Here is a 27,728-nt window from a genome sequence, read left to right on the forward strand (position 1 = left end):
TGTCTTGCTGACTGTCTTTCTGCTGCTATTATTATATGGAACTCAGTGTGGACACCACCTTCCGTGAAGTATACTTAAAGGAATGTCTTAACATTAGATCTATTCTGTCAGCGTTAAGCTAAATAAACATATTTAAACTTAAATTGACCATAAAAAAAATTAAAATAACTTTATTCAAAATAAGAACTTGATGAACACAACTTCATTGCGGAATAAAAAAATCTCATGATTTCTTGTTACAGATGGAATTTTGAGGATTACTTTTTTAGTTCTCAGTCATAACTTAATTCCCCTACACCCTTTTTATCATAGAACCTCTAGGAATACAGCTTCACGCCATCCTTACATGGTAGAAATTTCTAACGCACGAAAGTCAAAGAAACGTTTTGAGGCTACATTCTTTATCCGCACTGCGAGAGATTGGAACTCATCGCCGGCATCTGTATTTCTGCGTGCACCACCGTAGACCGCATCAACGCTCATTAGGCTTGATAAAACACACAGACAGTTTATATAAAGATATATGTATGTGCAATGGCGGCCTCATGGCAATATCATAATGTGTGTGTGTGTGTGTGTGTGTGAATTCAAAATAACCGTGATTTTTCAAGATTTTAGTATGTTACATATAAACAATTTTGATATTATTATCTGTCTGATTTTGTGTTTGTCCGAGCAAAACACTACTGTACTGTACTGTGTAGTAAGTAGCTGTACCACTTTTTATGGAATTTTCATTGACGACTGACTGAAGTAACATATAGGCTACTGTATATCACGAAGTTAGCGGGGTATAGGGATTTTTCCGGAAAACACTAGCTACAGTAGGTTAATAATGTTATAATAAGAAATATGTATAATAATCGTGAAAATCAAAGAACCTACTATATAATAGACTTCTTACCTAACTCTTCTTTTAAATTGGTCTTAAAGTTTTAATTTTATTGGTTGTATTATACTAAAAAAGTTTTCACAATATATTTCGGTCATACACAAATCGCGACCTAAATGTGTACGAAAAAAAAGTGAAATATTTGTTCAAAATCACACTCATTTAATTCTTATAGATTAACCTAATACAGGAAAAATATGAGACCAGATCATTCGTTTTCGAGAAAGATATTCGATGCATAATTTTTTTGATGACCACAGAACGGACACAGTTCTACAGAAAAGTATAAAGTATTAGTGCTACATGTATTTGATTGGTTTCCTACTTCTAATAATAATCGTATTGGTTAATAACGTCCTTGATTACGATATGACATCAATATTGTCACGAAAAAATTAAAAAAATCTAGTAAATGTCAGATTCATACAGCAGATTCCTTCAGTCTTAAAAATGTAAGGTAATAAATAGAAGAAAAATATAATTTCTTACAATTACTGAGTAGCAAGTATATTAATCCATGTTTTCTTATCATTATTTGTTTGTTCATAATAGTTTCAGTTACTGCATAACTCAACGGAACTAAACTCAAAATCCTTATTTAAACAATGAATAAATTTATAAACAATGTTAACGTAACGATAATGATACTGTAACAAATACTAGCCTCTTAAAACAATAAGAAAGAGTCCTAATCAAACTAAACAATATCTATTCAATAATGAATGCCCAACAATTATATCGAAAAAAATTGATAAAATTAAGCTTTCTTCGTCATTTTCAAAAAACTCTTTGTTTCTTAATCAGATCTTTAAGTAAGGGATCATGTCTCAAATTTGTAAAAATTCAACAGATAGATGATGTCTTAAGTTGTAGCGACTGATAAACAACGAGTAGTAAGAAAGACCCAAGTGTGTAAATAAAGTTTTTAATCCACCAAAATGGATTAGTTGAGCTTTTGATCCATATTTACAACAGTAATTTTCAGAGAATAATAATAATAAACTCACAGGGCAGCTTGTGGCGAGCTGTTGGGGAGTGGCGACCCCACGGACCCGAGTCCTCCGGAGGGGAGTTGTAATCTATCCCCCGCCTCTGGCTTTCCTTTATTGGCCGGCAGAGTGCAGCGCAAGAGCTATATGCTCGAAAGGGTGGAAGTGCTCAAACGTAATGAGTAATAACAGGGAATCCCGCTCACGAGTTCCTCGTGATGGTGTGCTCTGCTGCTGCTTCTCTCTACACCCTTAGCCGACCACCTCAATGTTGCGCCCGAGGAGGTAGGAGGCGTCACCAACCATTCAATTTGAGACTATTGTAAAGGCGGACGTCCAGTAGTCTCATCCAATAGCCAGTCCATCCAAATTCCATTCCATAGTCCTAGTTTAGATTTCCATATTTTCCATAGTTCCTACGCATTAACCGTCGACTATCTCTGGGCAATTACCTGTGGTTGCCCAGCGATGGATCCCGGCTGATGCGCCTCAGTAAAACATTTGTATATTCTCTTAAGGGCCTCTACGTTTTGGACCTGTGTCCCCACGCAAGCCTTCCAAAGGACCGGGTTCTTTTGAACCCGTGAATCTTAAAAGAAAAAAAATATAATAACAATAATATTTATTAAATTAATAATTTCATACATAACAATAGCAACTTTAATTGGTAATAACTGCAGAAGTATTAACTTTGTTGTTATTAGTTAATAATAGCATCTTGTTTAGCTCTACTTGTCTCACGTCTTCGTTTTTTCTTCTCTTCATTACTTTAGTGCACCCCATATCTATTTGAATAGGGCAATGTGGCTTGAATAATGTAAAAAAGCTAGCTAAGCTAAGATTTCGTTGTTTAAGGTAATAACTTAAACCACTTGACACTTGTAAAATGCTATATGTTTAGTATAATCTGAAACATTAGCTACATTTAATTTTTCAAGATATATACGATACATTGATTTTATTTTGGTCATTATAAAATAGCAAAAAAGCTATTAGTTTAGTTTTACAAGCGCAAGCATAAACAAATAAACAAAAAAATGATTTTGACATTACAACATATATTTTTATTATTAATAGTATTTTATGTGGACATACATCTTTCCTGTGCACACCTAGAGTAACAGAAAATATGTCAACAGAAAAGATTTTCCAATCGAAAATCAGCAATGGTCTTTAGTTTTCAAGGATAGAGAAATGGCAAGTGAGATTTCAAAAATACTCCTTTAAAGCCATTATGCCTATATAATTACAAATATAAGTAGCACATACTTACCAAAATACACTTAAACATAGGAAAGACTCACTGATCTTTTACAAAATGAACAAAATACACGATTCTTTTAATTGGAATATAAAAATACACATCCGTCTTGCGTAATGTGTGTAAGCAAATTATAGCTGTCTAATATTATTAGACTCTTAAATTAAAAGATATTACATTTATGGTAACTTTAGTAGACATTTTTTTAAATGCAGATTTTTTGGATCACAGAAAAGAGTCAGATATGTGTAACACCTTGTTTATTAGAAATTATAGTAAAAAGGCTGAAGAACATTTTGGAAATTATCAATAAAATATCAATTCAAGTATATTCTACGCTCAAAATATGTGTGATTTCGATGACACGGGCGTAATAACTTAAATTACAAATTTTTGAAACTATGAACTACGAATCTGAAGAACAGAACAGTAGGCAGTACGAACAGTGCACAGAAGGGGACAAATGAAGAAATTTAAGGTTTTTTCTCTACATTTTTTTTAAAAATTTTATGTGTAGACTATCCACTTATCATAAGAAGGTTGGCATAGTCAAATTTCGAATGGAAAATCGTTCTATTTTCTTTTATTTATTATTGCTATTGTAATATAACACTCATATGAGTATGACCCATTTTGGCACCTGTAAACAAAAAAGAAATGGAATTTAAAAGATAGTGTTAATACACTTTGTGCCCCAATTTTCTTCGCATTGCATATTGGATGATGTACCTTAACGCCGCGCTTTGTCTTGTTCACAGAGCGAGGAGACGAAAATGTTTCATAATGAGTAATGATTAAAGATTTTCACAATTTAAACAAGTTATATTTAGAAATCGTACATTTTAATGTAAGCACGATAAAAGGTGTGGGAGTCACCGGCCATCACCGGAGTGATGCGGCAGTGACTCACAGCGACTGTTTGCTTCAATTTCGAAAAACATCTCGAAAACTCGAGAGATTTACTAAAACTTTACTTATTAATATCGATTTTTATTAGCTTATTTTATTTAAAACGTAATTTATATTTTGACTAGAGACTAGAAATAACCTACAATCATTAGCTTTAATGATGTTTTAGTTTGCGTCGATATCCAATATTTTGTTGTCCACACACACACACACGCATCACACACCATTCCTGAATGAAATTATGAAGAAATAAGATTGTGAGTTCGATTCCTACTTGAGTGTCGTAACACAAGGTGTGTTTCACTTACACTGCGCTTTGTCTAGTTATAACACGACAAGGAAATGAAACTACTAAAGATCAATCCCCGAGATCGATATGATCGACTTATAATATTTACATTTATTTCTTCGTTACAAAATGAGTGCTTCAAGATAAAATGTAACCTTGTCAGTTATATTTACATTCTGATAGACTAACAATCGCGCTGTAGTTATTGCTACTAGTAACAGTATTAAAAAAATGCTAATGCAATTTTCAATAACGTTTTGTTTAAAGATGAATTCATAATTGCATCTTGAAAATAATAAGTTATCTCTGTTTTTTTTTCTTGTTTCAAAGTTAATTTTCTTTAATAAAGTCGACATATATAAAATTTAATGGGTACCCATGTTTACAAAACTAGAAATTGAACTAGTAATTTATATTAAACACTAGCGGCCCGCCTGCGGCTCCGCCTGCGTAAACTACGTTATTATTAATTTCTGTCTCCATGAGTACCTACGTCCTATAAGTGACGTCCATGCAAAATTTGAGACTCCTAGCATTTGTAGTAACGAAGTTTCATACAAACATTCAACCCCAAAAACATCCCCTCAGAAGTCGAATATTACAAATTCCCGTCTTAGTGAGCACCTACGTCCTATAAATAACTCCTATGCAAAATTTCAGATTCCTAGCACTTGTAGTTTCTGAGATTTCGTGATGAGTGAGTGACCTTTCGATTTTATATATATAAGATTGAAGTTAAATTAGCTTCGGCAGAACTGAACGCCGCGTTGTGTGTTGTGTTGTGCCCCACGATTGGCCTCAAAGTTAAGTTTTAAGACATGAATTCTAAAATTGATACATAGAATAATACACAAGTAGGTAACGTATGAGATCGTGAATACAAAACCGTAGTCGCATTCCAGCGCAGAAATAGTCGTCCGTAGGCGGCGCACCTTTACCTACCCGGACTGAATTCACATACACTACGCTTGGCCTGCGGTTTTGCTTGAATATTTTCGTTATTATATGGAGCATTTAAAATTATATAAATAAAATCGTCATGCAATTTAGGTAGTATCCAGTATAAAGGGTGGAAGCCCCGGCGCTCCTTTTTTGGGAACAGCACATAGGGTACAATATTTGAAAGCCATACACACTACTACAATAATACTATTAAAGGTTAAACAACTTTGAGTTTTATCGCCAATACTTACGACTCGATTTCGGAATGAGGCGTGTGCGGCGGCGTCCCCGCGTTATGTGTGCATGCCTTATCCTTAACAAATGGCGTTAATTACATAAGACTGCTGTATGAAAAGCGCCTACGTCGAACTTCCGTTAGTTTATATTTAATACAATAAATTGTCTTTTCAACAATTGCGTAATGTTCTTTTAATTTTTATAAATAATATTTTTTGTGAGAATGACCATTCCATATTCCCCCACATCGAAGTGGAATCGTCATTCGTAGGGTTAATTTGTATTAAGTTTTAATAAAATTAAAGTTAATTTTTAAATCATTTCGGTTTTTTTTCAATCCTCCGTCTGTCGCTAACGTAATTCGTTTAATTATACAACCATAATTTTATTATTTGTTTTGTTTGAAACAAAGCCTATAAAATGTATTAGGCTTTTATAGAGTAGTTACAGTGCTGACAAAACCACTCTGAATAGCAATGTATGCAAAGACTGATGAACCTAGACTTATTTCCGCCTGAAATCGTGACATTGTGTATTGATTGACTCAACTCAACGCAGCTTTTAGCAGGACATGGAATATTTTACATTATTTATTTATATCTAAAGAGTTACTTCCAAACCCATAATCGTAGCAACTTTACTTTACTAGAATTCACTGAAACTTTCTACAAGGGTTCTCATATCATCAATAATAATAAGCATAAGCAATAAGCAAAAAGGTAGGGTAGGGGATTGTAACGCGGCAGTTGTGGGTTCGATCCCGATTAAAGGCTATGAATTATTATTATTATATGAATACTACAGTATTAATACGAATTTAAAATTTCTCCACTTTGGCACCACACGCGGTGCACGGCGCACACAATACGGCGGGGAAGTGGGGGGTGGAATGTCTCAACACCATGTTCCTGCTGCCTACCTTCCTGTAACCGTGATGCAGCGTTAAGCTGATATAATTTTAAATCGAACTTCAAATGGTCGTGATGATATTGAATTCGCTGAAACTTTACTTTTCAATGTAAACATTATTTTTAAAATGATGTTATTATTGCAAAACGAAAGTGATGCAGATTAGTAAATTCATAATTATATATTTCAACACAAAACCAGGCGAAAAACATGTGCCGATCTGGATGTATCCCATTGACCTGCATCTACCCTGAGGGAACCAGGGAATCTAGTGCTTAGTCATTCAGTTCCCCTTAAGGCACTTCTGTTTCTCACTTTCCGCCGATTTCTGGAGGCATTGTGTGTTGAGTGGCAGCATTGCCGCACTTTGCCTCGACATTAGAGCGAAGAAATAAAAATATGAAATATTTCATTTCATCGAGTGGGAAGGCAGTGGAGTGAAAGTCACTACGATACGGTGTTAAGCTGTTGTGGATCCCATCCCCACTCAGAGCAATGAAAGGGTCGGTCGCTTTACACGGAGTGTCTTGATTGACACTTCTCTCTGCTTACTTTTCTGTGTGTGATGGCATCAGCCCAGACATGCCCTGGACACCTTAGTTCCAGAATTATATATTGTGAAATGTATTTTATATTTAGACGTTATATACCTGCTTGATTGCTACGTGATAGCTGTTTCTGCTTTACTAGTAGAAATGAACTAATACTTTTTTAGTGAGGCCGTCGAGGTGCAATATGTACGACGGTTGTGGGTACGGTTGTGAAAACTGAACACTGGCTTCTGCGTTTATTTAATTAGTTCTATAATAGGACAGTTAAATGATTCTATCTTCGAATCCCATATAGGTACATTGAGAAGAGAGACGCTCATAGGAGGATATTAATTTCAGCTACTCCTACGCGTTCTTGACAAAAATAGTCTCGGACAGGCACACACACATGGAGAAATATTTATTTTTATATACAAAATTACAAACTATTATTACGATCTAGCCATTTAATTGGCCAGTAAGTGATTTAAATTTAACCTAGTTCTTAAAAAACTACACTAAGAATTTATCCATCGACACTTTTCGTCGAGAAGACGTCAGAAATACACTTTTATTTAATTACTAGCGGCCCCCCGCGGCTTCGCCCGCGTGAACTACATGATTATTTATTTAATAAACAGAATTGACTGACAAATGTGTTGATGTCAATGAATAATTTAATTTACTCGTTCAAACAGCTTTATATATTAAATTATTTTTTAATTTTTAATTATTTTGGGTAAGGATTTATAAAATTATTAAAAAAATAAGTGTAATGATTGCAAATTACAAAACATACCTAAATCGAATTGAATAATCCAATATCGACATCGAATCTAAAATAATTAATCGATTAAATGAATCGAATTTCGAAACGAAAATATTTAATTGAGAATCTCTTCCTTGGTTAAAAATATAGATTTATCACAAACAAATACAGAATTATTATAAGTATAAGTATAGATAAGAATTGCTTTATATTTGCAGGCAAACTTATACCTTGAGTTCATTCAAATGCCGATAACTTTTTTTAATGAACCGATTTTGATGAAACAAAGATGATAGATGTTAAGTTGAGTTAAAACAAAGCAATGGTGAAAGTTTCAAGTAAATCGGTTCAGTACTTTCGGAGATTAGCGTGATCATACATACAGACAGACAGACAAGAAATTAAAAAAATATATTTTTGCTGTCTATAATTCTAAGTGTCCCTCTATCCATTTTAGTCAAAAATACGAAATGTACAGACAAAATATTTTTACTATTTTATTATATATAGAGATTATACACTACAATCCAGTTCCTTAGCAACACGGATGTCTGTGTCCCGACTTCACATGAAGTCTGTGTTCTTCAAAAGTCTGTGTTCGGAAGCTTCAGTAATTTGTTCTAAAATCACTGTATAATGGCTACATTACTTGGACTACCCACCCCTTAACAGACAATGAAATGATCGCTTAAAGCTGCCATGATCTTCTTTTGAGGCACAGAACCCTAATATAGCTTAAAAATGAAGCAATTTTCGCGACTTTAAAATTTTCAGAGATCTTTGATCGCATGCAGGTGTGTTTATCATGAAACTATGACATAAACAATTTGTCTGGAATTTTCCCCATTGCAATTGCCAAATGTTTGAGTAGTGGCACATGTACTTATACATAGGTACATGTGTAGGCGTGTCGAAGTCTGTAAATAATATCTATTATTAGACACAATCCTATCCTCTTTCTGTTATGCTACGCGGATGATCCTTTTCTGTAAAGGTTTATTTCATTTTTTCATACTTAACTTTAGAGCATTCTGGAGTGGCCACGACCCACCAGCTCATGCCTACCAATGAAGCTCCATTAAGAAATAAAGAAGAATTTCAGTCAAAGCATTTTATTATATAGGTATATGAGCGTATTAACACGCTAAGATTATGATATTGGCACCTGCGCGTGCGCGTCCAGTCTGTCCGGAATACACTGTGCATAACTCTGCACCAGTTATAGTTTCTCAATATAGTTCCAGGTACTTACATTTATCATACAGCCCAGCACAGCGGATAACTAAAATAAGATAAAGAGGACATCTTTGTTCAAACAATATAATTATAATGTATCACCATCGGGACGCAGTTGACAACGTGAAACGTTAGTTTTACTAGAACGAAGAAATAAAAATAATTCATATCCGAGGTGGAATATATCAAAGGATAGATTTCATATTTTCTATTTAATTTTTACTTACAGTAATTATGATTACATTCTTAACCCTTATCTTCGCAAAAAAATTTTTTTTAAGAAAAGCAAAAAATATGCATACTGGTAGCTTCTTTGGGCTATAAAAAACATTTAAAAAATAAATTAAAAAATCATAATATGAAAATTTCGGAAAAACACGATGTATACTATACTATACGTTGCTACACGTACAGGGATTATACCATTTCTAAGAATGTATATTATACTATACATTGCGATGCTTAGGGAGGGTGGAAATGTTACTGGTAGCTTTTAAAATATACTGAAAATTTATTGTAAATAACATGATTTTAAATAAAAACAACTATATTGATGGAAGTAAAAATATTTAATTAAAAAAATCATTCTCAAACAATTTTTTGTTACAAAATAATAATTCAGAGATCCTATTGCTTGCGGTGGTACTCCAAAAAACACCTTCATTTCTTCACACAACAGAGGTGAACCTTACATTTTATGCACATGGTACGTGCCTGGCCAGCAGTACAGCTTTGCAGTACTTGCACATTTGACATCCGGTTATTTGCGGCCAATGGTAATATTTGTCATAGCCAATATCATTGCATGATCGTTAAGATACTGGTTTTGTATTTTTGCTTAGCGGGAAATCGTGTTAATTTTTCACTGAAATGTTTCGACTTAATAGTCGTATATAAAGCTAAAAGTATTTTACTTCCAACACCCATAGTCTCTTCTTCTTCTTCAGTAATAATGCCCGTAAAAGTGTCATCTCTTATGTAGAACAAGAAGTCATACATGATGTCACACACCGGCTCTGATTTAGTTCTTGAAACTCCATTTACAAGGCTTATTTGGTTTATATTGACGTCGATTTTCTTCTTTCTTCATTCTTTCTTGTAATTAATGAATGAATGAAATGTAACAGGCGATTCGGTGGTATCGGCATAAATATCAGCTGCATGCGTTCCTATCTTATAATCAGAAATTTGTAGGAGGTTTAACCTTTCGAGATTTGAATTTATCGATGCTCTGGATCCAATCATTCCAGCTTCATTACTGTTACTAGCTCCGTCACTTGTGTCAGAGTCTGCATTCTCTTCAGGCACTAAGGAGAAAATGCGTCTAGCTCTATCACCCATAGAGTCTAAAACCGAAGCAAAAGAAACATGCAAAACACCAACACCAAATATAAGCCAAACCGTATTGTGTTATAAATAGGTAAATAATGAATGTAATATTATTTGTCCCTTTAATTAGTTAGGTAGTCATGCAGTAATAATAATAATAGTATTTTTTATCGGAATCGAACCCACAACTTTGTGTGTAAGCTTTCTAGAACCACTATATGAAGGCGGCAGTATAACTGTCTTTTACATTATAATAAAATTGGTTTAGTATATAAGAAAGACATACTTGAAATTTACATTTTATAGTAAAGTTCCAAAAAATAATGATCCTGTGAAGTTGGCAATGTATATTATTCTATACACCACCAACGAAAGGTAAACGACTGCAACTGGGGCAATGTATAGTATAATATACGTTATTAAAAAACACGAAAAAAACATACTAATTCATATAGCGACATCAGCATATATATAAAAATGTGTAAGAACATACATTTAGGCATGTGTATTTTATAATAAACATACATATTTAGGAGTACAAACATAAAAAAAAAATAAAACTTACCTTAGATAAATCTGAGCAGTGCGTCTCGACGGTTATTATTGACAATTTTTTTAAAACTATAATAGATAAACTAATATTTTTATTTTTGAAGTATAAATAAATGTCTAGTAATGTCATATGTTCAATAAAATTAAGTTAAAATTTATTTTATAGCTATCATATATTTTTATAAAGTTGTATGTATAGTATACTATGCAAAATGAAGATAAGGGTTAAGCTAGTACACTTACATTTTTCAGTAGAAAAATGTAAAGGATATACCTTTTCAAATTTTCGTAAATGCAACGATATTAATTCTTGCTTAATTTAGATGACAGTTTCTTTGGGGATCGTCAATGAATCACGGAACGGAACGTAACGTAAACGGAATGTAAACGGAACGGAACGTAACGTAAACGGAACGGAACGTAACGTAAACGGAACGGAACGTAACGTAAACGGAATGTCAACGGAACGTAAACGGAATTCACTATGAGGCTTTCAGAGATCACACGATAGGAGCCTCCACGTGGCGCACCCTGGAAGCAGCTAGGTCCGGTAACGCAGGGCCTAGGCTGACTGATCCTGTCCCCACAATGAATTGGAATGTTCCAAAAGCCAGTAACTGCCCTTCTCAGGGCCAAACAAGTGACCACGCCGATTGTGACGAATCTAACCTTAACCCTTACCGAGCAGCTCTCACGGTAATATCTATTAACATCGAAGGTTTTTCTTCCCTAAAATCCGAATTACTCGCGAATCTCTGTAAAAATACCGCTTGCGACATTTTGTGCGTCCAGGAGACACATAGAGATGCAAACCAATCAAGACCCTATATCTCAGGCATGACACTTATAGCCGAGATCCCACATGAAAAATATGGAAGCGCAATGTTTGCTAACCCAGCTGCGATTGTCGATGCTATATCCGTAGCCACCCAAAATGATATAGAAATTATCACCGCTGATTTCCGAAACTGTAGTGTCACATCAATCTATAAACCCCCAAACATTCCCTTTGGCCCAATCGACATAAAAATTACTGATCACCCAGCTCACATTATTATTGGAGATTTTAATAGCCATAGCTCGTCCTGGGGCTATTCCTCTACTAACAAAGATGGTGAGGCGGTTGAGGCCTGGGCTGAAGCTAAAAACTTCACCCTACTACATGACTCTAAACTTCCAGCATCATTTAATAGTCGAATTTGGCATCGGGGATATAATCCAGATCTTATATTTACAAGTCAAAACATCAGTTCCTTATGTAAAAAGAGAGTTCATGAGCCCATCCCACACACGCAACACAGACCTATTTCCTGCCAAATTCAAGCAGCGATAACTCCTGTTGTGGTTCCCTTTAGAAGACGGTTTAATTTCAGGAAAGCCAAGTGGCGGGCCTTTTCTGAGTACGTGGAGTCTAAGCTGATAGATGTAGAACCAACCCCGCAGAACTACGATTTATTTGTGGATATCATCTGGGAATCAGCTCGTAAGCACATACCCCGCGGCTGTCGGTGCTTGTACATCCCAGGCCTTGAGGATCAGTCTGCTAAGCTGCTTTCTACCTATGAATCGCTCTACTCCAAAGACCCTTTTTCTGAGGACACCATTCTGGCTGGAGAGGAACTTATGCGGACACTTGTTGAAAGCCGAAAAAACAGCTGGATTCAGCTTATATCTTCCGTTGACATGACCCATAACAGCAAGAAGGCATGGAACACCATTAAAAAGCTAACTGGCGACCCCCCAAATGCTACAAACTCTGGTCAAGTAACTGCCAATCAAGTTGCCCATCAGCTTCTTTTAAATGGAAAGCCACCCCACCGCCTGCCCAGGGAACTAAAGCCACTTATCTCACCGACTGACAATACCGATGCCATCAGCAAACCCTTTGTACTAGCCGAAATAGTAGCAAGCATTAAATCTTTAAAAAATGGAAAAGCGGCTGGCTTGGACGACCTTACTACGGAACAAATTAAACACTTGGGTCCCGTAGCTATCTCATGGCTATTAGCAATGTTTAACTCATGCCTGAATCTCTGCACAATCCCAAAGGTCTGGAGGCGGGCCAAAATCATAGCTCTGTTAAAACCAGGTAAAAGCCCAGATGATCCGAAAAGTTTCCGCCCCATATCGCTATTAAGCCATACATTCAAACTTTTTGAGAGGATGCTTTTAAACCGCCTGACGCCTTTACTTGAGGAACACCTAATCCCAGAGCAAGCTGGTTTTCGTCCTGGCAAGTCCTGCACTAGGCAAACTTTGAATCTTGTACAGGCTATTGAGGACGGATTTGAAAACAGGAGAATAACTGGCGTTGTCTTTGTTGATTTAACAGCTGCATACGATACCGTCAACATTCGTAGACTCCTAGTTAAAGTTCACAACATAACTAACGATCAAGGCTTCGTCCGCATACTAAGAGATATCTTAAACAACAGAAGATTTCAGGTTCACCTTAATCGTAACAAAAGTAGGTGGCGCAGTCAGAAAAACGGCCTCCCACAGGGGAGTGTCTTAGCCCCGGCCTTATTTTCCATTTATACCAACGATCAACCAAAAACTCCAAACACCCGTCAATTCCTCTATGCCGATGACCTTGCTTTGGCTGCTCAGGCGCCATGTTTTGAGGAGGTGGAAAGTTTGCTGAAGACAGCCCTAAGCGCACTCGACTCTTACTATGACGATAACGCCCTTAAACCCAGTCCCTTAAACCCCGTCTAAAACTCAGTCGTGTGCGTTCCACCTGAGGAATCGTGAAGCAAACAGGCCTCTTCAAATATCTTGGCGAGGTGCTCATATTCAACACTGTCCACAACCACGATACCTGGGAGTTATACTGGACAGGTCTTTAACATTTAAAGCTCACTGCCTGTATACCAAACAAAAAGTATGTGCAAGAAATAATCTGCTCCGTCGGCTAACGAGAACACATTGGGGGGCATCTCCGCACGTACTTCGTACAACAGGCCTTGCTCTATCTTTCTCTGCGGGTGAATATGCGTGTCCAGTTTGGCACGGTTCCGCTCATGCAAAGGAGGTGGACATAGCATTAAATGAGACTTGTCGAATAATTACTGGTTGCCTTAAGCCCACACCATTAAACAAGGTCTACCCTCTGGCCGGAATAGCGCCTCCTAAGGTTCGACGTGAGGTGGCATGTTCTGTCGAAAAAATGCGTCAGGAAAAAGACCCTCGGCACCCACTCTTTGGCTACACCGCACCTCGTGCCCGCTTGAAAAGTCGCCACAGTTTTATTCAAGCTACCAAAGCTCTAGATTGCATTCCGAGTCGCGCTAGGATACGGTTATGGCAGACAATCTACTCGCCACCTTCAGGCTTTGTTCCCCCCAAAGAGTGCCTACCCGCAGGTTACAACTTGCAGTGGCCAACATGGAAGTCACTTAATCGTTTACGGAGCCAGGTTGGCCGATGCAAAGAGCTTCTCGTGAGATGGGGGTACGAACTGAGGGATGGGTCACCCTGTGACTGTGGCGCCGATCCACAAACGATGGCACACTTACTCTCCTGCCCGAAATGTCCATTCACCTGCTCACATGACGATCTGATGGAAGCAACAGATGCCGCAGTCGACGTGGCTAAATACTGGCAAAATGTGATATGAATTCTCCATTCATTGACACGAAGAAGAAGAAGAGATCACAATTTGTATTTTCAACTGAAAAAGTTTAAAAACACTTTTTCCGTGAACTTACTAACTTTAAACAAATACATTTGTATAATATTATAAATTTCATTAAAATATGTTGACGAGTATGATGTATTAACACTTACACTTATTATTCCAAACCACAAAAACAATTTAACCAAGTAGTCCCAAAATATCCAAACAAAAATCTTACCACCAAGTCGGTCGATAAAGTTTATTTTAATCCTTACTCCCGTAAGCCGTAAGTCGTAAAGGAGTCACCGCCGCGCTCGCTGCCAACTGGCCAACTTATTTATGTGCAGTAAAAACTCCAGTGCACTAATGTTGCTGAATCACAGGCTATAATCATTGTAACGTGCGGACGTAGTGACCCAGTGACGCAGTGGCTTCCTCCGCGTTGCCAAACGGATATAAGTTCCTTAGTCTTATCTTCTTAAGATTCCAAGTTTCTTAGTCTTTATTTAAAAGGACAAGCAATTAATTTTACAAAACCATTTAAATAAAAGAAGCGCACAGCAGCGATAGTTTGGGTTCAGGGTTCGATATCAGGCGAATGATCATTTTTCATTTCTTTGCTCTGGTAACAATGAAGAGATGCGACGTCACTCAGCTTGCAAAGTTTCAAAAATTGGACAGAAAATGGAAAACGGAGTTTCTTAACACTACGTTCCATCTGCCCATTCTGTCATATTTGGGATACAGCAGTCTGTTATTCATCTGCACGCTGTATTTCGCACCAAGCAGGGTAGACAGAGGGAATCTAGTGTTATAACACTCCGTTTCCTGTTTTCCGCTGAATTCTGGAGGCATTGTGTATTGGATGGCGAGACTTAACAAATATTAAAAAAAAAAAATCCTTGAGTGAGGAATGAACCTACAACCAGTCGCGTGTACAGTCACACACTTGTGCCCCTACGCCTCATCAACCTCCTCGCCTCATCAAGGATGTTGTTAGTACAAGTTAGTACAGTAAAAATATGAAATGAATCCGTACAAGTGGCCGATGTAATTCTGGCTCCGAATATAATTCTGGCCACCATGAGTCATGTACACGGAAAGCTCTCGGCCCACTTCACCCGCACGTTTATACTTCAACTAACACTTCCCCACCTGCGCGTGCCTCACCTTGTAGAGACCATCTAAGGCTGGAGTTTGAATTGTTATAATATTTCTAAAAAGTAGTAGTTATTGTAGCGTATGACTGTAAACGCGACATGTGCCGTTTAGGCGAACATGGTTTCATTTACTTCGGATATAGCGCTTTAAATTTAAACTTCACGCTTTATTCACCTAGCAACGTAGATAGAGAACCCAGTCCTGAAAACTCCGCCTCACAAAAACATACAGATTCTACAGTATGGTACTAAACGCTGTACATTGTCCCGAGTGAGCGTGGGGCCCGCAACATACAACCCCTTAAAGCCATCATTTCTTAACTGGCTACTTTTGCGGAAAAGGAAATCAACTCGTATTCAACAACAATATTTTATTATTAGCATTCACTGTCGTATGTGAATGGATTTTACAAAATCTATTTTTTAATGAAAGTGCGTTCTTGTTATTGCTCCTATTACCACCACGTCAGGATCCAATGATGGGATCCCCTAAAAATCGAGGGAAACCCTCAAATCCTACAGGCACCTACAGTCTGCGAGGTCTAAGCTGAGCTTTGTGTTTTTGACAACCGGCTTCATGTATATTATAACCCAACATATATGGCTTGATACTTGGGAGACTTACACGATATTCAAGGAACGAATTAGAATATACGCCCGTATATTCTAATTCGTTCCTTGAATTGATACAAAATATTAATTTCAATTCTCTTGTAAATTATTACAGGTGCAAATTGAACGGGACTGTACCACTCGCTACGACTAATAATATTCACGCCTATATGTATGTATGCATCCGTGACGCCATTATATACATATATTTTAAATGTCATGTTAATGACTAAAATGTGATGTATACTGAAATGCTAAAGTTAGTAGTGAATAAGTTTAAAGTAGTCTATCTGGATCACGTATAAGGATCCTATCTGGATCTTCAAGAAAAAATAGACTACTTTAATCTGTGATCTACATTTGCTTGGCATGTCATGGCATAGCGCCTGTACATGTGACGGTTGCGGGTGCTATTACAACAGGTCATTTTAATTATGTAATATGAAAAGAATTATTTTTTGTTTGATTTAATCGCGATGCTCCGGGTTTCTCTGTCTAGCCTACTATGTGTAGGATACTGGTGAATCTTTAAAAAAACGCGATATTAATGCAAGATATTACTAAAATGCTAAATTTCACCATAATCCGTTAAGCTAGTTATCTAATTTGTTATTAATCGTCCTTGTATTCAATTAAACATATTATATAAATACTTTTGTTTTGACTATTTCTTTGCGCCCTTGAAAAATTAAAGGTAGACTTTAACATACGATATGTAGAGATAAATGAGAAAGAAGCCTTTGTTGAAAAAAATATTCCATCTCTCTGTTTCAAAAGCCTCAATTTCAAATAACCATCCAAGTATCAACAACTAAACTAACTAAATCATACTTAAGTCCACGCATTGCTTAAAAACCATGCAATGATTTCTATTCTTATAAGCATCAAATCAGCGGTCACTATTAAATCAATCAGCTATATTTAGATTTATTTGATGTTTGTAAACATGCACCCGTTGCTGAGTGCTTGGGGTTAAATTAAAGAATAGAGGAAGTTCATTGTGAAGTTCAGTGAAGATCGGCCGTCCAACTAACTGTCAGACCGTCGTAACAAAGGAGCAGCTAAGCTGCAGTGCGGTCCTCCTCTGGTGCGCCTCACAATGCATCTCGCTACCAGCACGGCGCCTGCCGGGTGCTACACGCGAAGGGTTTCGCCAAATTTTTGGGCAAAACAAAGAAAACAGAACCGCGACAGCGGCGTCAAGGCGGGCGTGTCTATAAAAGGCCGAGAGGGGGGTGCGCGGGGGTGGTAACACGATCCGCGAGCTCCAGCCGGCCGGCCGCCCTGGAGCCGCGGGCGAGGGCGAGGGCGGCCTCCCCCCTCCTCCTGCCTAACCCCTGCCCTGGTAGGCGGGTGGGGGGAGCGGGGAGAAGGGAGGTCGGCAGCGCGGCTCGTGCGCCCGCGACTCCCGCTCCCGCTCTCACTAGTCGAACGGTGCCCGACCGGTAACGTAGCGCCGACTGCCGACCGAGAGACGAACCAGCGAAAATGTCCGCCGTGGCGAAGACCTCCAAATACACGTACCGCAGCAGCGGCGGTGGCACCACCGACGTCAACATCGAGTACAGCGCCGACCTGAGTGCTCTCTCCAGACTGGAGGTACCGGCCGCGCTAACCGCGATCAGTGCAGTGTTTGTGAAGTGTTTTCGGACATGATAGAATATGTTGTATTTTTCAGGATAAGATCCGTCTCATCCAAGATGATCTGGAATCCGAAAGGGAGCTACGTCAGAGGGTAAGCTTTCGATCGCGCGAAATGTGATATGTGCCGACCGACGACCGACGCAGCCATAGCGGGCGCGCCGGCGCAGGTGTGGGCGGGACGGGGCGGCGCGGGACGGCGCGGGGCGGCCGCGAGCACTCCTCTATTAATACCGCCGCCCACCGTCACCGCCACATTTGCATTTGATATTTAATTACTATCTCTTCAGCTTTTATTCGTATACGTCTGTATTTTAATGTGTCGTAATAGTTAGAACATCTTTTATATATTCATATATAATATATAAAATTAGATTGTGTGATTTTCATCGTAATAAATCTAATTAAAATAAATTACAGTTCGCGTTTTTATCAAACACATCGATAACATTTTTATCGACCATAAAAAAATTAATTCAGGAAATAACACTGTGATAATAATATAAGATAACGATTATTAGTTTAACGAAGCACTAGCACAACGTGATCGAGGCCGGGTTCTCGTCACCGAGATTCGCATGATCTATTTTAGTCGCCTGGAGTCGCCCGCCCTCCGCGGCGCCTTTTAGCAGACGAGCGAAAGATATATTTAGGCGCGTATTGCATATTCTACGAAACTTCAACTTTTGAAACTGGGCCAAACGATGCCCGTTCCTTTCAGAATGCCACAATATTGAAATACAATAATAGACTGCGGTAAAATGGGACGTGAGACGTTGCTCCTACACGTTATTGAATACAGCGCTATAAAGTTGCAAAGTCTTTCTTAAGTCATTTATAGACACATTAAAATTGATTTTATTTGAAACATTTTTTTTATACTTAACGTTTATTATTACGTCACCTATATACTATATACTAAATCTTAACAACAATTTCATTGGACTAAATCTATTAATAAAAGAAAACTTAATGGGACTTGATGGTAATGTATAAATTATATTTCAGATCGAAAGGGAGAAGGCAGACTTGAGCGTGCAAGTGATCCAGCTCTCAGAGAGGCTAGAAGAGGCTGAAGGCGGAGCTGAAAGCCAGGTAAATTTCTCATGCATATATCATGTATTTACACATTTTTAAAGTAGCATTGCTAGTTAAAACTCAATTTATTCAAGAAATTCTTGATAAGGATGGACCACACAAAGGGACTTAAGCAAGAAAATAAAATAACACAGACGCAACAAGGAATCTTTAAGAGATTAAAGGATTCATCTGAACTATAGTATCACCAACACAACACAACTGATTACCAGAAAAAAAATGTATTATATTACCTTGCTCTGCGAAATTGTAGATACAATTTATCATTTATGCGAATTCTGTATGCCTGCCTGCCTGCCTGCGATGCACCATATATATTTACTTAATGTCAAATAAAATGTGTTTCTTTCAGGTTTTTAACATAGTTTGCTTATATAACAAAACTATTCACATTTGTAAAGATTTAGTAAAAATAAAGAAACATTAATTTAAACATAAAGTCATACTACAATTAGCTCAATATACTATAAGTTAGCGCAATTATTAGCTGTAATCATAGTCAAATATGTTCCCAATTCAAGTTTTTTGGGGGCACAATTTGAATGATTTTAAATTTTTTCAGTTCGAGATCAACAGAAAACGTGATACCGAGCTGACCAAACTCCGCAAGCTTCTTGAAGATGTACACCTGGAATCTGAGGAGACCGCCCACCTGCTTAAGAAGAAGCACCAGGAGATTGTGGTCGACTTCCAGGAACAAATCGACAAACTCACTCATAGCAGAACCAGGTAAGACATACGAATTAACATTGTGTACATTATTAACTAATCGGTTAGTATTATATATTAGAAATAAGTGCTACGCGCAAAATTGCGAAAAATGCTGAGCGTCAATCATTTTATTATTGCCATTTTACTCCAATATAATATCCCATATACACTTGTTCCTAACTTGTTATGAATAGACAAATCATTTCTTTGTCTCCAGAGTCGAGAAGGAGAAATCCAAATTCCAAGCTGAAGTTTACGAGCTCTTGGCCCAAGTGGAAAACTTGAGCAAGGAAAAGATCACAATCTCTAAGGTTTGCGAAAAGTTGGAAATCAACATTAGTGAACTCCATGTTAAAATTGAAGAGCTGAACCGCACAATCGTCGACATAACGTCGCACAAGCAGCGCCTGTCTCAGGAAAATGTTGAGCTCATCAAGGAAGTTCAAGACCTTAAGGTAAATTTCTATTCCGCAATAAAATATTAGATCATCTTAAAAACATTAATTTATATGAACTATTTACAATATAATGACTAAACTTCATCACATTTCAGGTGAACATTGAAAACGTTGTGTACCTTAGGAGCCAGCTGGCCAGCCAGCTCGAGGATGCACGTCGCAAGCTCGAGGATGATGAGAGAAGGCGCTCTCTCCTTGAGGCCAACCTTCACCAAGTAAAATATTTTCAAATAAATAATTGAAACACAATAGGTATATTTGAATAACTTATCATTAACTTTTCATCATTTAACAAAAAATCTTTATTAAGGTGGAAATTGACTTGGAATCCGTACGTGTCCAATTGGAAGAAGAATCTGAAGCTCGTTTAGACCTTGAGCGCCAATTGGTTAAGTCCAACGGTGAAGTTCAGCACTGGAGGTCCAAGTTCGAGGCTGAGGCCGCAGCTAGGGCTGAAGAAATCGAAGAGATCCGTCGCAAGTACTCTGTGCGCATCCAAGAGCAGGAAGAACAAATCGAAACTCTTATTGTCAAGATCAACAACGTCGAAAAGCAAAAATCCCGTCTGCAAAGCGAGGTGTGTAAAAATTAAATTCATCAAATATAATTAAGTTTTATAAATTAAAATGTATGTGACCCTGTCTTTCGGCTCTTTTTAACCATGTATTTTCACCTTAGGTCGAAGTACTCATCATTGACTTGGAGAAGGCTAACGGAACAGCTCGCGAGCTCCAGAAGAGGACTGAACAACTTGAGCGTGTCAACATTGAGATCAAATCGCGCTTGGAAGAGACTGTGCAACTGTACGAACAAAGTCAGAGGGACCTTCGCATCAAGCAGACTGAAATCCAACGTATCAGCCACGAGCTTGACAAGACCCGCGAACAAAAGGACGCTCTCGGCCGCGAAAACAAGAAATTGGGAGGTAGGCATCGGAATAAATGTATGTATGTATCAATGCAAGCGCGACTGAATGACTCTATTATTTATTATTTATAGATGAGTTGCACGATGCGCGCGCCACTGTCACGGAGCTAACCCGCCGTCTCCACGAGCTCGAGATCGAGCTACGCCGTCTTGAGAACGAGCGAGAGGAACTCACTGCTGCCTACAAAGAAGCTGAAGCTGTAAGTTTTATTTTTCGGTTTTGGTTAAGGACATAAAATAATTTCGACTTATCCTTTAATTTTGAATAATTTTGGTTAAGGATAACAGAGAAATTATCCTTTTAAATTATCGTTTATCCTAATATTTTTTTCATATTTATCTCAATTTTGTGCAGTCGGCGATGTCTAAGTTGAGCTTTGAGAGTTGAGCATTTGCGTGAGTGTTCTTTTGCTGTAGCAGTCAAATATGAAATTTAATTTTGTTATATAATTAGGTACTTTACTTTTTTAAAATGTGTACTTATCTATATTTCTAAATGAATACTATAAAGCTAAAGAGTTCGTTTGGTTGAACACGTTAATCTCAGGAACTACTAGTTTGAATTGAAGCAACTTTTCGTATGGATAGTTCATTTATCAACGGAGGCTATGCCTGCGGTCGAAGTTACTAGTTATTGGCTCTTAAAATGTGTCATACACATAATAGATCCCTTTATTAACGCAGATGAAGCCACAAGTATAAGGTTGTTAAATATAAATAAAACGTTAATTTATTTTAAAATTTAAAAAATATATTATTGATTTTTTGCTGACAACAACAAATGCTATTTTCTATGCATCTCATTATTAATGGTTTTTGGCAAAGAACTTATGTGGTACATTATGACGATTTCTAATTAATTAACATTTAACTCCCACCGACTCGGAAGTCATCTGCCAATATGTTTTGCCAACATTATAATGGAACGTGAATGAATAATACAATACACATGCATACTACCTCTAATAACATAGTATTAAAGCTTTAATCAGTAAGCACTAACTAGATACCTAAATACAGAAAAACTATTCTTGTTCCGTTACTAAGTATATGACTGGGAGCACTAGGCTCTCCTAGTTCTTCTCTTCTCCTAGGTTTTCTTGTAATTCAAAGAAATGAGAAGATACCAAATTCCACATTAGGTACTTGTTAATCTCCACACAAACAAAGTTATTACTAGTGAAACATAAAATCTGGTTTATGTGGGAATTTTGAGTATAGAAACGAAGTGTATTATCACTAGATTGCTACATGTGGGATAAGTACGACGTGAAAAAAACGACACCATTCGTAGAGTACAAATACATCGAACTAACAGATTTTAGAAATTCAAAAGTAATGTTCTACCAATACATGCAACATTCTGATGTGAGCATAGATAGTATAAACAGAGCACAGTAATCATATACGAGTATTCGCTAGCCTATACTTATGGCAACTTTAAACTAAGTCCAGTACTTAGTAGTTTCGTCTGTGCATTTTCTGTCAGTCATATATTGGACCTATTGATTTATACAATATTTTATAAATAATATTCCCACAAATATTTAATTTTAAATATCTTCAAAATTTATTTAAATTGCCTTTCATTAACTCCCGCGGCTTCGCCCGCTTGAACTACATGATTATCAGTTCAGCTTTTAATTTATGGCGCGTTGAGCGTGTACATGATTATTCATTTAATAAACAGAATTGACTGACAGTGACAGTCAAATGTGTTGATGTCAATGAAAAACGCCATATTTCAAGAATTCAATTCGATGTCAATGAATAATTTAATTTACTCGTTCAGAAACAGCATTAAAGTATGTTAAATTATTGATATGGACAAGGACTTATAATATTCTTTGTAAAATAACTGTAATGATTGCATATTACAAAACATACCGAAATCTAATCGAATAAACCAATATCGGAATCGAATTCAAAATAATTAATCGAATAAATTAATTGAATATCGAATCGAAAATATTTAATTAAGAACCTCGTCCTCCTCCTCCTTGTTTTAAAAGCTGGTTAAAAATACAGAGTGGATTACAGAGAGCCAAACACAGATTTATTATACTTATAAGTATAAATATAGAATGCTATATATTTGCAGGCAAACTGGTGCTTTGAGTTCATTCAAATGCCGACAACTTTTTTTTAATGAAACAAAGTTAAGATTTATATATAGAGATGTTAAGTTTAAACAAAGCTTTGGTGAAAAATTTAAGTAAATTGGTCCAGTAATTTCAAAGATTAGCGTGACCATACATACAAACCGATCAGACAGACAAGAAATTAAAAAAAAATATTTTTGCTTTCTATTATTGTTTTTAAGTGTCCCTCTATCCATTTCAATCAAAAATACTAAATATACAGACAAGATATTTTTACTGTTTTATTATATAATATAGAGGTTAATATGGTTAATAAGAGGATATATTTACGAGTATGTTTTACCAAAGTTCAATAACCTCAAAAAGATTGACAAAATAATTGTAATTAATACTAATTTGTTAAAAGTATAAATTGTTAAATATCTTCCTTTAGGGCCGTAAAGCCGAGGAGCAACGCTCCCAGAGGCTTACCGCCGAATTCGGCCAGTTCCGTCACGAGGCTGAACGCCGCCTCCAGGAGAAGGAAGAGGAAATCGAAGCCATCCGGTGAGTCAAAGTTCAAAACTGAATGCAAACATATGGCAAAATTACAATCACTTGTTATCGTTTGTTATTTATATATATAGATAAACTCACTCCATACGTTTTCCTATACATTCTAATATTACAAATACTGTTTAAAACCGGCCAAACTGTTACGTCCGCTCTTTATTTATCTTAAGCTATTGGCAAGCATATTGGTTATAAATATCTCAGTCCCTGATTGGTGCATCTACTCAAATTGGCATCGATGTTCTTTGCATTTCGAATTGCAAAGACGTCAGTGTAGTTTTCCCCCACGCAATATACGTTTATAAACAGATAAAGTAAAGCTTGATTAATAAATTTCACGACACAAAAGCAAATTGCAGTTTGAAGCTTCAACATGCCCCCAATTAAAGTTCCCGAACGAAATAAATGGACAAAACCTCCTACAGCTATTTACGAAAACAACTATGGCTACGGAATTAATTATTATCAACCGATGATTGACTATATTACTGCCAAAGAACAAGGATCGAAAGTGAAACCTCCGCATCTACCTTGGAGCAATGAGAGGGGACTTGAAAAATACAGATTCGACAAACCAGTGAAGACTTACTCTGAACATGATGTGTTAAAGTTATCCCAAGAAGTATCTGATAGAGCTAAGCGAGACCTAAATACTTTTAAAGTCGGGAAAAGGACCCCATTTACAGTAGTCGCAACAGCAGCAGCAACAAATTTGTCGAAGCATATAGGAGTGAAAAGTGTATCAGTGAAAACACGCAAGAAAAAAGTTGAAAAAGAGAATATCAAAATCGAACGACACTGCAAAAAAGACGAGTTAATGAATTCTTTGGATTTATATAATTCACAATTAAATATAGGGGCTGATTTAAAAAGTAAAGCTAAAGTCTACCGAGGTAAATCAGCTAAAGCTATCGCTCAAACATTGTTAGAAGAAACAAAGAATAATAAGAATGGTGAAGGAAAAATCAACAAAGTAGATGTTAATATCGGAAAATTCAATTCTGGGGGCATAGTGCAATTAGGCAAATTATCAAAAAATGTGCTATCACAAAGTTACGAAAATAAATTAGATGAAATAGCAGCAATTGCCATGAAAACCCCTAAAGTGTGTGTTGTGCAGATCGAAGCAGAAATACCTACAATAAATACTGAATATGTGCAAAAAATAAAGGAATTAAAACAAACGATCAATCAATTTGAACAATTAAATACGAGCTTACTCTATGACCAGAGGTATAGTTGAGTTTTTAGTTACTAGTTTCAATAATGTAATAGTTTTTAGTTTAATAATGCGTTACGTCGATATACTATGTTAGATTATTATATACTATTCTTATGATATACTTTTTAACTGTCTTGTCCACAGCAAGCAAACCAGCATCGAGATCGAGCAGTTGAACGCTCGCGTCGTAGAAGCTGAGACCAAGCTGAAGACCGAAGTAACTCGCATCAAGAAGAAGCTCCAGATCCAGATCACTGAACTTGAACTGTCTCTTGACGTTGCTAACAAGACCAACATTGATTTGCAGAAGACCATCAAGAAGCAATCTCTACAGGTTTGATAAAAAAATTAATATAATTAAACAAAATATTACTTAGACTTTAAAATTTAATTAAATTGTTATTACTTTATTTCTATAATGAATACTATTAAAAAATAATATATCATTTCATTTATTTAATTCAACAGCTCACTGAGATTCAAGCTCACTATGATGAGGTCCAGAGGCAGTTGCAAGTCACTCTCGACCAGTACGGCGTCGCTCAACGCAGGATCCAATCCCTCACCGGCGAGGTCGAAGAGATCCGTGGAAACTACGAACAGGTAATTTCTTGACCTTTAAAAATATAACACCACTTTCAAATATTACGTGGACTTTGTTATAATGAAGCAAACAAATTTTAAATATGTTTTGGATTCGTTGACTAAATGAAAAGTCGTCAATAAATATTAACCAATTCCTCATATACATTTTTTTATTACAGGCCCTCCGTGCCAAGCGCTCCGTTGAACAGTCATTTGAAGAAGCTCAGACCCGCATTAACGAGTTGACTGTCATCAACGTCAACTTGTCTAGCAGCAAGGCCAAGATCGAGCAGGAACTTGCCGCAGTCGCTGCTGATTACGACGAGATTACCAAGGAGCTGCGCGTTGCTGACGAGAGATACCAGCGCGTCCAGGTGACTTACGAAAATTATGGAAATATTATACGAAAATTAAGGAAATAAATATGCAATAAAATATAAAACAAGACAAGATAGATACTTTAGTAATAATTGTGGTAAAACTTTTTATATTGTGTTTCAGACCGAGCTGAAACACACCGTTGAAATCTTGCACGAGGAACAAGAAAGGATTGTCAAGATTGAAACTGTGAAGAAGTCTCTGGAAATTGAAGTCAAGGTAAATTTAATAGATGCCTTATTTGCAATATATGACGTGTGCTATGTTAGCTTTGTAACGCAAAAAAAACTTACTTTGTAATAAACTTTACAGAACTTATCTGTCCGTTTGGAGGAAGTTGAAGCTAATGCTATTGTTGGTGGTAAGCGCATTATCAGCAAATTGGAAGCTCGCATCAAGGACATGGAACTGGAGATGGATGAGGAGAAGAGGAGACACGCCGAAACCATCAAGATCCTCCGCAAGAAGGAGCGCCAGGTCAAGGAGATCATGATCCAATGTGAGGAAGACCAGAAGAATATCTCCCTCCTCCAAGACTCTTTGGAGAAGGTCACTCAGAAGGTATCCATCTACAAGAGGCAGTTGTCAGAACAGGTTAGTTTAATTTTCCCGTACATCCCTTTTATCCTTTTTTAAAGAAATATACCTATATGATTACATAATATAATTTCTTATCTACAGGAGGGAGTATCCCAGCAGAGTGTGACGAGAGTACGACGATTCCAGCGTGAACTCGAAGCTGCAGAGGACCGCGCCGACGTCGCCGAGAGCAATCTGTCTCTCATCCGCGCCAAGCACCGCACTTTCGTAACCACCTCCACTGTGCCCGGCTCCCAGGTGTACTTGGTCCAGGAGTCCCGCGCCCTCAGCTCGGAGTGAATCCTCACACCACCCCGCACCAGCATTTCTCACAACCATCACGCATAAGGGGCAATTCCGGTCGGGTATAAACCTAGTCGTTCGTTAAGTGATGTTTAAGTTCCGTTCCGTTCTAGCGGGACGATCGCTCGCTGCGCGGCTTGCCCTAACTGTGTCTCAGTAGCCGCCCTCTGACCGACCGTCCCCTAACATTTTGTATGCTAAATCAAATAAATAAAGGAACCAAAAACACATCTATGCTTTTTTTATTTTAATTATTTAAGTTTACTCTTTCGTTTCGTTTATACCGTAATTAAGGTACAGTAGTTTAAAATAAAGAATTATTTTATAATTATTTATTATTATAATATGTGAAAAAAGCTATGTACGTTTGTAACGTAACTTTAATTAAAGATAAATGCTATTTATGTTACAGACTTAAATAAAACAAAAAACTCAATAAAAATTCAAAAACAAAGTGGAATTTTATTTTTTAAAATAACAATGCATATGTAAATAAATAATATTCATTTGGTGGTTTTAAAAAAAAACACAACACTTTTATTTATAACTTGGCTCTACAATAATCCAAATTATAGTATTTGAACTCGAATTTCCAATAATAGTCATATTATATTATCTTTGTAAATTAATACTATAACTAAAAGGACTCCACAAAATATTTGTGATACTCATGAAATAATAACGAGAAAAATTTAGGTAATAAAAAAAAATGTCAGGATGTAAGACCGCTATCCCCCAAAATACAAATTAAAACAAATGCAACACAATATTAAACTAAACGCTAATGACAGACGGGAAAGTAGTAGTGACACTACCTAGCTACATTTGACTGATATTGGTAATTATAGTATAAGTAAGATATATTATTAGACTTAGCTCAGGTCTGATGATGGAAACCGGACCTGAATAGTAAAATCCTACTAAATACGTATTCTTT

At 36.9% G+C, this 27,728-nt stretch overlaps 2 protein-coding genes across 2 annotated transcripts; both read left to right on the forward strand.

Annotated features, from left to right (window-relative positions):
• The first annotated feature begins 17,641 nt into the window (after positions 1–17,641).
• Positions 17,642–27,021, forward strand: Prm (Paramyosin). The gene is made up of 16 exons (XM_085205837.1): positions 17,642–17,834; positions 17,914–17,970; positions 18,885–18,971; positions 19,537–19,703; positions 19,903–20,140; positions 20,239–20,358; positions 20,454–20,720; positions 20,822–21,068; positions 21,143–21,270; positions 23,606–23,718; positions 25,091–25,280; positions 25,415–25,549; positions 25,711–25,905; positions 26,033–26,128; positions 26,222–26,503; positions 26,591–27,021. The coding sequence occupies exons 1-16, from the start codon at positions 17,724–17,726 to the stop codon at positions 26,786–26,788; spliced, it is 2,631 nt and encodes an 876-aa protein (XP_085061963.1). The 5' UTR covers positions 17,642–17,723; the 3' UTR covers positions 26,789–27,021.
• LOC146527394 (paramyosin, short form-like) lies at positions 23,960–25,192 on the forward strand. Its single transcript, XM_085205838.1, has one exon. The coding sequence runs from the start codon at positions 24,098–24,100 to the stop codon at positions 24,965–24,967; it is 870 nt and encodes a 289-aa protein (XP_085061964.1). The 5' UTR covers positions 23,960–24,097; the 3' UTR covers positions 24,968–25,192.
• Positions 27,022–27,728: the final 707 nt, after the last annotated feature.

Source organism: Heliconius melpomene, chromosome 21 (assembly GCF_056956725.1).
Source record: "Heliconius melpomene rosina isolate 202511_hmr_F chromosome 21, ASM5695672v1, whole genome shotgun sequence".
Taxonomy (NCBI): domain Eukaryota; kingdom Metazoa; phylum Arthropoda; class Insecta; order Lepidoptera; family Nymphalidae; genus Heliconius; species Heliconius melpomene.